General features: G+C 37.3%; 1 protein-coding gene across 17 annotated transcripts in view; it reads right to left on the reverse strand.

Annotated features, from left to right (window-relative positions):
* NRXN1 (neurexin 1) overlaps window positions 1–13,187 on the reverse strand; it is a 667,911-nt gene that overhangs the window by 12,147 nt on the left and 642,577 nt on the right. For 11 of the 17 annotated variants that reach the window (XM_066316361.1, XM_066316356.1, XM_066316363.1 and 8 more), the window contains one exon: window positions 4,000–4,087. In XM_066316361.1, coding sequence (XP_066172458.1) covers window positions 4,000–4,087 — 88 coding nt within the window. The remainder of the gene's footprint in view (window positions 1–3,999; window positions 4,088–13,187) is intronic. The other 6 variants (XM_066316362.1, XM_066316355.1, XM_066316365.1 and 3 more) reach the window with 1 other exon arrangement.

The raw sequence follows: 13,187 nt of genomic DNA on the forward strand, positions 1-13,187 counted from the left end.
AAAAAAAAATGTTGACTAAGTTTTGCATGCTGATAAATTTGTTATGACTTCATCCAATTACGGCACATTTAGCAGTTTGTATACCACAATGAAATCTGCAATTATAATTTTTGTGACTTTATGTTCCAGACAAGATGATGGGATTGCTGCTCAGCAGCTCCTAATCGGGTTTACATTTTTATGTCCTATATGAAATTTGTAGCAAATTGCATCTTTCCATTTATTATTTAGCAGACAGGTGCACAGAAGGCAAAGCTGGTGGTGGCAGAGTGGGACTTGTTAGCCACTACAAGCTGCAACATACTTGTACTAGGAAAAAAGCCCTATTTTACACATAAATCTCACTAATTAGTAAAATCTGGATAAGCAGTATTTTCTATGAGATATAGGCGTACCATATTCAAACTGTTTGTTGAATAGGCTCTCATTTGGAGTTGAGAACTTGGGTTAGAAATAGGCATATTATAAGCAATCATCAGGGAAATATTGAGTTATGTCTCTGTTAATGAAACTGCAGGGGCTTTGGCCATCCCTTGCCTGAATTCTTGGTAGAAAAGTGTTGACCATAGAGCTCTGAGCACATCATCTCTTACCATGAGGTGGATTCCTTTGCTGAAGGATCCCAGACTACAGCCTCTGAAGAGAAAATATAAAAGTAAAACTGCCCTAACCATCATACATTCAGCCTCCTAGAACTATGTAAGTTACATAGTAAGTGTCTCCTAGGATACCTAAGTGTCACCACCATTAGTGAGGATGTTAAGGAGTAGCTGTGGAGAAGCCAATCTGGTTTGTGAAAAGGGTTAAGGGGAAAAAGCTGAACTGAACCATGGGGATATTTTAAATGGAGGGACATATCCTTCTGTATCTCCTATTCCAACTGAAAAGAAAAAGGATCCCTCTGCCAACAATATTGTGCTTCTCTCCTTAAATTCCAGCCTATTGTTAGGAGCAGCTCTAATCCACATGGAGACTGCAGTATTACAGAGATTGAGCAATGCCTACCCGACTATCCATGGAGAAAGGTTATTCATAACACTAAGTGACTAACATACATTACAGGGAGACTGATATGCCTGAAGTTACAACTTCAATAACCCCTTAGGTTCAGGTAGTTTCAAGTATGATAAAAGGACAAGGCCGATGAAGGCAAATTAACAGCTTTTAAAAGTTGAGAGTGGGAGGGTAAGTGACATTTTGATGAGAAGAATGACAGATGTAATGATCCAAACAATTGGGATTATGCAGAACATAATTCCTGTGCCAATCCACAGGGTTTTTTTTAAAAAAAAGCAGTAGCAGTTGGGATCTGACAAATGAAAGATTAAAAACCATTCTCAAATAAACAAAAATGAGAAGTGTAGCTGTGTGATGAATGCTAAGCTAAAACAGGAAAGCTGAATATCAGCATGTAAAGCTAATGGCAATTTTTTTTGCTGAAGGACTAACATTCACATCCATCCATAGCCCACAACCACAAAGATCCACAAACCATAGTTTGGACAGATAAAAAAGAGCCATCAGAAAGTTTCATTTCATCTCTCCCATTCTTGCACCCACCAGCTAAATGACACTGCATGGCTCAGGACTACCAAACACCGCAGCCCCAGAGCTCAAACTAGCTCAGAGAAGAATTATTCTGAAATTTCATTGGCTTTCAGTGAGCTGTAAGTCTGAGAAAATACAAATACAGCTTTAATACCAAAGCTGCATTCCCAGATGATTTCAAAAATTATTTAGTGCTATGTAACCAATATATTGCTGTAAAATTACCTTATAAAATAAAATAACACCCCCCTAAATGTCAATTTATCTACTTAACAGCACTGCCTGAGTTAAGTAAAGCAAGGAAACAACTGACATGAATGAGCTCAGAGCCATATGAGCTACTGCACTGACTCATACTGGACAGGATAGTCTTGCTAAACTCCAGAATTTGTAAATGAAAATGAACAGGAAAAAAATATTCCTGAATATCTTGATCTTAATGTCTGAGACTTCTGTGAGTGAAGTATCTTCCTGAGAGATAAAAAACTGTGTGAGTGCACCTGTTGCTACTCAGTTTTAAGAACAATCATTCAATTTCATGGAATTTTGAAAATTACTCTGAAATCCTTTAATTGGAAAGTGAAAGAAAATAATCCTGACGTCTCGACATCAAATCTGTAAATTGCATCCTGGAGGAGCTCAAGTGCCATCCTGCAGGTCTGTCAGACATTGAGACAAGTCATAAATGTCTCTGCCTTTACTTTCGTTTAAGTAAATAATTCTTGCATGTGGGTATCAAGCTCTGTGACTTAAAATAGGAACCATGCATTTGCATATGATGAAAAATTTCATTTGTCTTAGGGCTATGTAGATGTTTCTCCTGCCCCGATTTTGGAGTCATAATAAGATGGCTCTTAGTTGCTACTTGCATTAATACATTAATCTCAAATTAAATTGCTTTCTACTCGAGCTAATTATGTTACTGCACAACAAATAGATCTTAGGGTTTTTTTACTATTAAGTGAAGCAGCAAGTACCAAAGATTACCAAATAAGTTCAGACAACTAGCAGTGGATGTGCTACCAAACAGCACAGAATTCAAGGGAATTCTGAGGAAAATGCTAAGGAAAACTGAAACATATCTATATGGTAGCATGAGCTGTTCCCTCAGGAAATATAAAACCTAAACCAATCCAACAAGGAAGCAAGAATAACTCATTGGACTATCTCAGATTATTTTAAAGAATATAGAGTGACACAATTTTTCAGGCTGATTAAAAGTTCTGCAGCTCTTTCACTTCAATGATAAATGGTGGGATTTCTAGAGATGATATGTAGTATTTAACTAAACATAATTGAATATAATTGAACCTTCAGAACAGGTTGCCCGGAAGTTGTGGATGTTCCATCCCCTGAAGTGTCCAAGGCCAGGCTTAATGGGGTTTTGAGCAACCAGCTCTAGTGGAAGGTGTTCCTGCCCATGGCAGGAGTTTGGGACTAGATATAATTAAAGGCGTCTTCCAACCCAAATCTTTCCATTATTTCACAGAGAATTATTAACAAATCTCCACTATTTGGTGGAGTAGGAAAGACATTCCCAAAACACTACCAAGTTTTTCTTTCACGGAAAATACTAGAATGTCAAAATATCTTGTTTCTGGTTACAACTGAAACATACACTCTGAATAGGCTTGGCTTGGGAAGAAAACCTAAAACAATTTGAAATTTAGGGCTGTTGTATTTTATGTCTTCAGGTTTTATGTATCTATACAAAATTTCATACCACTAACAGTAATTAAAAATTAATTCAACTCTACCTTCCAGGGCATGAAGGCAGCCTATAAGAAAAATGCAGAGGGACTTTTACAAAAGCTGTGAGGACAGGACAAGGAGAAATGGATTCAAACTGAAAGACACTATGTTTAGATTGGATATTAGGAAAAAAAATCTTCCCTGTGAGGGTGGTGAGCCCAGTGAAGCTGTGGATGTCCCATCCTTGGAAGTGTTCAAGGACAGGCTGCATGTAGTTTTGAGCAACCTGGTCTAGTGAGAAGTGTCCCTGATCACATCAGGCAGATTGGAACAAGATGTTCTTTAAGGTCCCTTCCAACCCAGACCATTCTATGATTCCACGACATAATATGACACTTTCAATATGACACTTTTATCTTATTAAGGGCGATGCTTAAACCACAAACAATAGCAACACCTTCCCACTAAATGAATCTGCACCTTCTTTATCATAACAGAGTTGCAGGGGCCCAAGAATACCCTTCCTAGTCCATCCTCAGGTCCTCAGCCAAGCCATAAGTTTGCTCAGATCATTACATGTGCTCTCATCTGATGTCTTGGAGCAGACTCTTCCTCTCTGCTAACACTGCCACATGTAGAAAGGGCCCAATTCAGCCTCTCCTTGCCATACATGAAAGGACCGTCCTGCTAGCTGGGATTCTGGGGGACTGGAGCATGCAAATATGAAAGAAAAGAAAGTAATAAAAAAAGTTGACTAACCTAACCCACCTGAGCTCGGCTCACAGGGATCGATGTCCTCATCATCGCTAGGACATTCAGCCGAGGCCACCAGGATGTCATCCGAAGTCTGAAAAGAAAATAAGAGTCAAATAGTTGTACTTGAACTGACTGAACATGTTGTAAGATTCTCACCAGCATATCTTCTTTTTTTTTTTTTTTTTTTGGAATTTATGCGAGGCCCAGAGTATTCCAGACTTAAAGTGTAATGGTGCAGTAACACTCTCCAACTCTGTATTAATGGAACTTTGCTTTTCAATTTGCACTTGTCAGGATTTAGAACTCTGTTAGATATCCAGTGTGGGCGCTTACACATTATAATTTTTTTTTGTAATAAGGACAGAAAGTAGAAGGACAGAATATTTATATTGAGGCTGCTGGTCTTCCCTCTTTATCTCCAATATCTCTAGTATGATATTACTGAGAACACTGAGGGCATTAAAAAATAAGTCAAAATAATGAACTGCCTGCAGTACAGCTGTTAAAACTATTATAAATGTAGTGATGTTTTCTCCATTAACTGCACTTGCTTTCTCAGATGTAGAGTCAAAAAAAAGGAAAAGAAGAAAACATGTCTCTCACTGAGCTGAAAACTATTTAATGAAAAGAAAATCAAGGAAAGAAAACAATAATAAATGTGTATATGCTAGAAATTATTATGTTTTTTTCTTAAATAAGTGAAAACATCTTATTTTGTTAAATAAGTGGAGTATTGTATGAGTGCTATGCTTAGGTCCCAGGGCCAAAATGTATTTAGACAACTTTTTGTATAAAGAAATCATATAAATCAAGACAAAGGAGATAAACCAAGGGATGTATGGTATAAGACACCATAAAAGTTCAAATAAGAACCAGGGAATTCCTATCTACTGCTTCTTACACTGCAAGAACAAGGAGATATTCAATGAAACACCTAGACAATCAATCAGTCAACATGAAAAAAATTAATATCTTTTCAAGCCACCTCTGAGAACAGTCATTTAGAAATGTATTAAGAATGTGTACAGTAATTCAGGAAAATAATAGCAGGGAAATATAAACTGCCATGCACCTGGTCACTTCTCAAGAAATTACTAAAGAGGTTAGGAGGATGCTTTTCCTGCGGGCAAGGCATTTCATAACTGTCCATTTCAAACTTCTGTTCACTTCACCAAAAGAAATACATGGAGAGAAAATACTACATCATATTCAAACAAAAGGCTAAGGACATAGCAGGCAAAAAGCCATTTTTGGTTTCCTGAATGATAAATATGCCAGCAACCCATTTCAGTGAACGTGAAACTTTCTTCCTTTATCTCTCCAGGGATATAGAAGAGGGACATAAAACACATGAAAGTTTTCCTTCATCAGTTTAAATCTGAAGATGCAAAAATTTTATATCTATGCAGCAGGGCCAAAGGCTAACCAGTGTTGTTTATAATTATTATTCTAACCAGAGTTTTAAAGCAAAGCATATTACAGTAATAGGCTTTACTTTGTCATGCTTCAAGAATATTAATGAACACAAGCTTTCAGCAGTTCTCTGAAGTAGGAAAGTGATACAGAAATACATTCATCAGTATGTGAGGCATAACAAAGAAAAGCCCATAATAATAATATATTTTAGAGGTAAAAGACTGAGGCATAACAAAATGAAGTAACTTGGTGAAGGTAATCAAAAAGGCTATAGACAACAGCTATGTTTGGATGCCATAATCACAAAAATTATCTTTCCTTATAGCTGAGAAAATTTGTAGCTAGAGGAAACAACTGTAAACCTGAAATACTGCCAAAATTAGTTAGCAGATTTGCAAAATTTAAAAAACACCCCCCAAAAAGCTTTCTAGTTGTCCTCTATTTCTACCATGCAGAAAACCAAATTTGGAACAAAAGTCAGCTGCAAACATCCTCTTGAATTTCCAATGTCCATTTGTTTTCCCCAGATGACTACCATTTAAGCCTGAATGCAAGTATCTTAGTCTCTTTTAGGAAAATTATCTTTTTTTTTTTAATATAAATAAAAAATTACCAAGTAACCAACAAAGCCTGCCCACAAGAAATTATCCCTGTGCTGTAAATGTCACAACCATTAAGTGTAACAACATAATCGGTACATAAAGTATCATGCATCACCCAAAGAGTTTCATTTTGGTCAGTGAAGACAGTGTCAATTTTTTCCTTTTGCCCACAACACTGGACAAGACAATACTTTTATGACCTGTAGCCAGAATTCTGAATGTTTATCAGTGGCTCACTGAGGAACTCTACACAAATACCATTAAACAGAGAGGATCACATACATACCCAATAGTCACAGCAAGAAATGGTCCCAGACCTACTGGTCTAACTGGAATTTTGATTAGGGGTGCTTTGGCACGTGCACAGATGAGTCACCCTTGTAACTTGAGTGACCCAAGAAGAAATGATCAGAGAGATTTATGGGATTATTGCAGTGTCTCTGATTATTCTTGATACAGGACAGAATGGTAAAACTTTAGGTGACTCTACTTTTTTGTACAATTTGTGGTACATTCAAAATTCTGATAATTCAAAATCACCAGAAAAATAACACACTTTAAGTATCTTAATGTCTGAGAGACACTTTGCTCAGCTACTTATAAGAGAGTGTCAAAACTGTCTCTATGAAGTGACACTAATTCCAATCTATAGAAAGAGTATTCATACTTCTACAAGAAGAAAGGGTTGTTTTTAAATGATAAAAAATGCATGCATATTATGCGTACAGAAATGCACCAAATAATACCTTAAAATAAATGCAAATATAGAATGTAGAGAAAGAGCTCATTAATGTCCCAGCATATTAAAGGCAGCTAATATGTGTTTCAAAGTCAATACTTGGTATAAAAGTAATTTTCTTGCAAGCAATAAATCAAGTATCACTAGTTGAATAAGAAGCAAAGGGATAAGATGATGTGGAAAGAAATTTTCTTCAGAAAAATACATGAGGAAGAATTTGAATTTAAGTATCAAGATGTGTTACATTAAAAGATGTACACGTTAAAAGCTGTGTCACAACCTGCCCCTTTCTCCCCTTTCCCCAAACCCAAATACCCCTTTACTCCTACTCATATGTATTTTTATCAGAAAAAAAGGACAAAGGAGCTGTCAAAGGCAGGTGAGATGGCAGAGACCAAGTTACAAATGAAAGCTATTGGTTTGCCTGACAGAACTCAAAATAGGATTCAGAATTAGCTAATACACTACAGAATATAATAAATACATAAATTAAATACTGTGGGCCAGTTATTTTCTGGAGTTCTTTCTTCAGAAGAGCTCTGACTGATGGGAATTTACCTGAAGAGAGAGCAGAATTTAGACCTAAGGGTGTCAGACAGCCATGGGGTGGAGATCAATAATGTAAGATAGAGTAATGTGCTTTACTTATTTGACACTATCTTTTTCTCATGCTTTTTAATTTGGATGGGAAGATGAAAAACAAATCAGTTCTCCTAAGCGAATTGCCATTGTTGCTAGCACTGTGCCTAATTTACAGGACACTGCTTCAAGCACTCTCATTAATCAAGGATTTAAAAGTCAGTGGAAAATCCCTTATTTACAGTGAGTGCCTAATAGGATAACATCCAACTGGTATCATCATCATACACGATCGGATTAGAATGTCTCTTGGGCAAGTTGTTCAAATTCATTTAAGAGGTGATACTCCAGTTGTAAGAGATTAAAAAAAATCAAAATAGCAGGTGTACAGCATGAAAGGTCAGAAAGAATTTCTTTTAATTGCTTCTTCTTTTCTTTGTGTATTTTCAGAGATTTTTCAGATTCAATTTGCAGCTATGACTGCAAGATTTAAAATTCAGTCCACTGTAAAATGTGGATTTTTAAAAAGTTGGACATCCGTACACATATCAAGAAAGCTTACAATTAACATGACAATTAAAAAATGGAGGAAAAAAAAAAACCACCCACATTTAGTAAAACTAGAAGTCATTGCAGAATGTTCGTTCTGACAACTATTCATGGGTGTGGCCCCTGCAGGAATAGGTCTTGCTTACATCAGCTACGTCTGCTTGCAAAAATAAATTAGGATTTGTCTCTCAGCCAAGAGACAGTTTAAAATATCACCAATCTGTCACCTTGCCTGAGGAAGGAAATGGTGACTATTTCAAGAAAGTTCCTGGCCAGATGAAAAAATGACACTGTAGTCATGGCTTAAATCCAGTGACACTCTGTAGCTATGGATAAATATCACATTGCCTCAAAGGTTTCTATCACTGGTTCCCAACTAGTACCAGAAAATATGGCTGTGCCCTTATAACAGTGCTCTTTGAATGCTTTGTCATTAAAAGAAATAATTGCAAATGAATAAACAATACAGGAAAGTAATTTTTTATTATTATTCATTTTTTCGCATGACTGAGATTAAATACACACCAACTTATTCTGGTTTTATGTATGAAGTCTACTATACCTGAGGGTATGAGAGAAATATGACCTAAAAATTAAATCACCAATCTAAGCTGTGAATTCATTAACAATATAATGGATCCTGCATATTTTCTGCTGTAGTATTGCACCAGCTCTCCTTTAAATCATAGCACCCCACAGCTACTCTGAATATAGTTTATTCCTTTCTTGTTCAATAATATACTTTATCAAATGAGAACTGCAAGCAAATCCAAATTACACAATAGCTAAAAACTAGCAGTCCTAAATTATTATATGAATTATAACCATCACAACCCCTTATGACTACTCTTTAAATTATTTTAGATGAGAACTTCAACTGAGTAATTCAGCATAACTCTTATTTTTTTGTACAATTCTGGTGGTGAATGACACCAGAGACCAAAGCTGTTGTGCTTGGTGCTAAAGCAGCTGGAAGGCAAAGGTTCTGCTCTGAGGAGCTTTCAGTTTGATTTTGGACAACAAATGTGTGGGAGAAGGAGCAGAGGCTGAGAAGGGTCAGGTGAGGATGCTACTGAGAGGCACTGGCAGTTATACCGGCTCTGATCTAGCACGTTTCCCAAAATGATGCTCCCATAGAGCAGGAAGGAAGGTCAAAAAGAAAGCAGGCACAGGAGAGCCAGGCAGGAGCCTGTGACTGGCCAAGGAGATGCTGGGAACAGATGGTGCCTGGAGAGCACTGCTGAGGCTGCAAAGCCTCTCTGAGGACACTCCATGCGTTTGGAACTGTCTGGTGAGTGCAGAGATGAAGACGGGCAGGGTGGCACAGAGAAAGGCAGGCAGGACCTATGGTTAGGATCAAGGGCATGGTCAAGGCATGGGAAGGTGTGGCATGGCTGTGTTGGGAGGGGAAGTAACAAAGGAAGTGAAAAATTGTTGGTGAGGTCATGGGAGCAAAGGAGACAAGGTGGCAAAAGGGGAGGGCCAGGGTGCAAGGGAGTTGATATCAAGAGACATGATTATGTGAAGATTAATGGATAAGAATCCAGTGACTGTCAGCAAATGACTGTCTGAAAACATACTTTCAGATGTAGGACAAGGAAATTAAACCTCTAATTCTCTTTTTCTGTAATGCTTAATTATCATATCTACTTCCTTCATTGTTCCTCTTGAAAACAAAGCTTATTCAAATAATTGCAATCTAGTTCAGAGAGAATCAACTACAAGTGATTTTAAACATAAAGGTCTGCTTCAATTTAGCAGAAGCCCATATAGATACAGCCACAGTAAAAACAAAGGATTTGGAAACCCAACAGACAAACACTACTGTCTTCCTCATTAGCTGTAGCACACTTTCCTTGAAAAATATGGTCTGTGCAACATCTACATAAAGGAGCTCAGAGCAGTCCTTTTGAATTTTTGTACTGGACACAATAATTTCTGAGGCAGAGAGGGACTTTCCCACAGACTAATCCCTTGCATATATTCCTTTTTCCCCTTTTAAATGGAGGAATAAAGTAACCTAAATCAAGGGGAGTGCTGGCAGAAAACAACATGATATGAAACATCACAAAACACTTCATGTAGAAAAACTCAGATTTCATTTTTCAGGAGGGGATTAACGGCACAATTTTCTAGCCAAGACTACATAATTTGAATTTAATTCTTGGTGTATGAAGCAGATCTTCGTGACTGGCTATTGAGACAGTTGTGGAAAGAAACTTGAACATGTCACATTATTCAGGTGTACCCCTCATCTGGTGTTAATAACCTCCCACTGCATAAGGCAGTTTACTGGGAAAGATGTGATAGTGATTTAACAGTAATATCAGCTCTAGATGATTTGCTGTTTAGACAACTGCCTCAAACATTGTATTTAACCTACTATAGGTCAAACATGTCTATGTGCATAAATTACTGCTCGTCGACCCACATCCTAAAAGTATTTTCTCAGCACTGTGCTAATGAAAAATGTTATTTCTGGACATGGGTATTAAAATGCTAATATTTCAAGCACATGCACATTATTTATTAAATCTTTTGCTAACTGCTGACATGTTATTAGCCTGTAATGTGAAAATACAGTAACTGAAAATCGAAACACTTTCTCAAACCTGGCTCTGATCTAATTAATACTACCATGTTATTTCTTGAATTGTCACTGTTTGTTGCTGGGAGAAAGCAAAAGCCTTGATTAATAAGTTCCCCTCATAAGAAAAAAAAAGTAAGGAAGAAAAAGAAACCTCGAGGATATAGCAACAAAATACAATCAGGCCTTTCAGTCAGTGAAATGAGTGTTGCAGGAATTAAACTCAGAGATGTAGGTGAAAAGCTCAAGACGTTGCCTCAGATGTCCTGCAGGGCCCCTTCAGCCTCTGTCCTCAAATCCCAGCAGTGATGGAAACACACCTGCTCCACACAGCAAAAGAGTCACCTCAATTTTAGCCTCCACCTCTCTATACACAGACAGTTTATCTTTCCACACAATAACCTTAAAATCCATGGTATTCATCCTGTGCAGAAAAGCTTTTATATTATTCCTCCAGCCACCCTCTTCCACCCAAACATCCAAATTTTTGTAGGCAAAATTGCCACAAATAGCAGGAATATATTTGAGAAACGTACTTATAGTAAATATATGTCAACAAAACTGTGTGACTTTAAGCTCTGAATTTGAAGTTAATTGCTTTGGTCGAAGCCTTAGAGTCACTCAACTCCTCTATAAAGAAGAGAAGAGCTGAGAAAATCCACATGCTGGCAAAGCTACAACATTTTACCTGGACAGATAGCCAGACAGCACTCTGCACTCATCTTTAAAAAATAAAGTATTACTAATTAAAAAATAAGAAAATAATCCAAACATTTTCCCATCAGGTCATGTTCTTCACTTCCTGAAACATATGGATTGTTAGCTTCACAGATGTAAACCAAAAACAATTTCAGTATTAATTTTATGTTAAAAATCACATTTTTTGTCCCCTTTTGAAATTTTTTGGAAACTTTTTTGGAACTTCTGCCTGGAAAATTATCCCACTGTTTTTCCTCCATGTTTGTCTCCCATCTGGGTAATAAATGAAAATGCACACATCTCCATTAATACATTTTTCACTGGCCACTCTTCCATATTTAAGGGCTTTGCAAGGAGATATATAACAGCACATTCACTGTGTAACAGCAGGGGCTACTTTGGACTTCTCTTCTTGAAACAAGCTGATCCTGTACTGGCTGTGGCTCTTAGAAGCAGAGTAAGCAGAAATGACAGTGACAGAGTACCAAGACTGGGAGAAGGAGGATTATTTTTTGAGGTAATTTGATATTTGCATCCAGGAACAACTGATGTTTATCATGAATGTTGGACTAATGCTTCAAAGCAGTGCTAGTTGCAATCAAGAGTGAATTGTCTATCTTCCACACCCTTCACATCAAGGCCAACTCATGTCATAAACTCCTGAGCACGAGGACTCATGTCAGCATCATGAATATCTTTGCATTGATTAAGACCTAGATTTGTTTTGCCGTGCCAGATGAACAGACCAGGATTTGATTTATTTTCCAAAAAACTAGTATGGCACTGTCTTGCTTCTGACTGATTCCAAACTATAGGTACACTAAAAAGACAAAAGTGCTTCTATCCTCCTGCTGGAAAAATTGGGGACGGTTAGCTGGGAATGAGCAAGATACGAGGTTCTACCATGTGTTCACTGTTCTCTTTGCTCCATTTTGCCCTCTCTGTCCCTTCTGCAGTGGGGCTGATGGAAACAGGAGCTCTCTGCTCTCAGAACCCTCTCTGTGCCCTTGGGAACTGCTGGCTGAGCCCTCAGCTTGGTCTGACCCAGAGGAATCCACATAAAGATGGAGGCACAACTACCCCAATGCTAGGTTTTTTCTCATGCTGGAGAAAAACACAGCTGAAGATATGTGGCATAAAACTGGACTTTATCCCTCGAAAAATGGGATAAACTGGCAACATTCCAGCTACCAAACCCACAAGCATCTAATTGCATAATGCCTATTATTTATACAGTGCCATTTGTGAAAGCAGTCATGGCTGCTTGGATAAAGAACGAATGAGTCACTGCCTTACTCCTTTCTCATCTTACTTTTAGATTCACAGTGGTGTAACATGTCTGTTTCCAGAAATAATTTTCTTGGCTAATTTTCATTCTGCAATTACAAATAGTTGTGGCATGGATCATACCGATCAGAAGGAGTTGTTCTACTTTTCACCTTACCTATTTTGTACTTATTTCCCCCAGAAAATGGGTTGAAAACAAGGGACAGATAACCTGTGAATTTAAAAAAGTCCCTTGTGCTTTCTTTCCAAGATCTTTTTCAGAACATCCATATTCCTCTCCCATAAGCATGGAGTTCTTATAATTCTTATATAGTTCTTGTAGTTCTTACATAGAATGAGCCATAGTTCATTCCAGAGCAAAAACAACAAAAATGCAGTTTGATTTTTGTTTTTTTTACATTTGCACTAAGCCTAAAAATATATGGAATAGAATGTGGCTGATGAAATGTGATCCTATTATTTTCTCCTAGGCGAGAAAATTATTTTGCCTCTAAGTACGAGGAAAATGTTTCTGGCCATTATGCTTTTATTTTCTGGTATCATTTTATTCTTAGCCATCTCTTTTGCTGAAGTAAACATTTTGGTCTCCATTAATTCTGAACTCACAAAACACAGTGGAGATTTTTTTGTATTAACTCAGAGAGAGACTGTGCTTATTAAATGGCAGCATTACAACAGTGATAGGAAATCTTTTAATTTATATCCCTGTATTACCAATCACATGTACAAAGAT

The sequence above is a fragment of the Sylvia atricapilla genome, chromosome 3, assembly GCF_009819655.1.
Source record: "Sylvia atricapilla isolate bSylAtr1 chromosome 3, bSylAtr1.pri, whole genome shotgun sequence".
NCBI lineage: Eukaryota > Metazoa > Chordata > Aves > Passeriformes > Sylviidae > Sylvia > Sylvia atricapilla.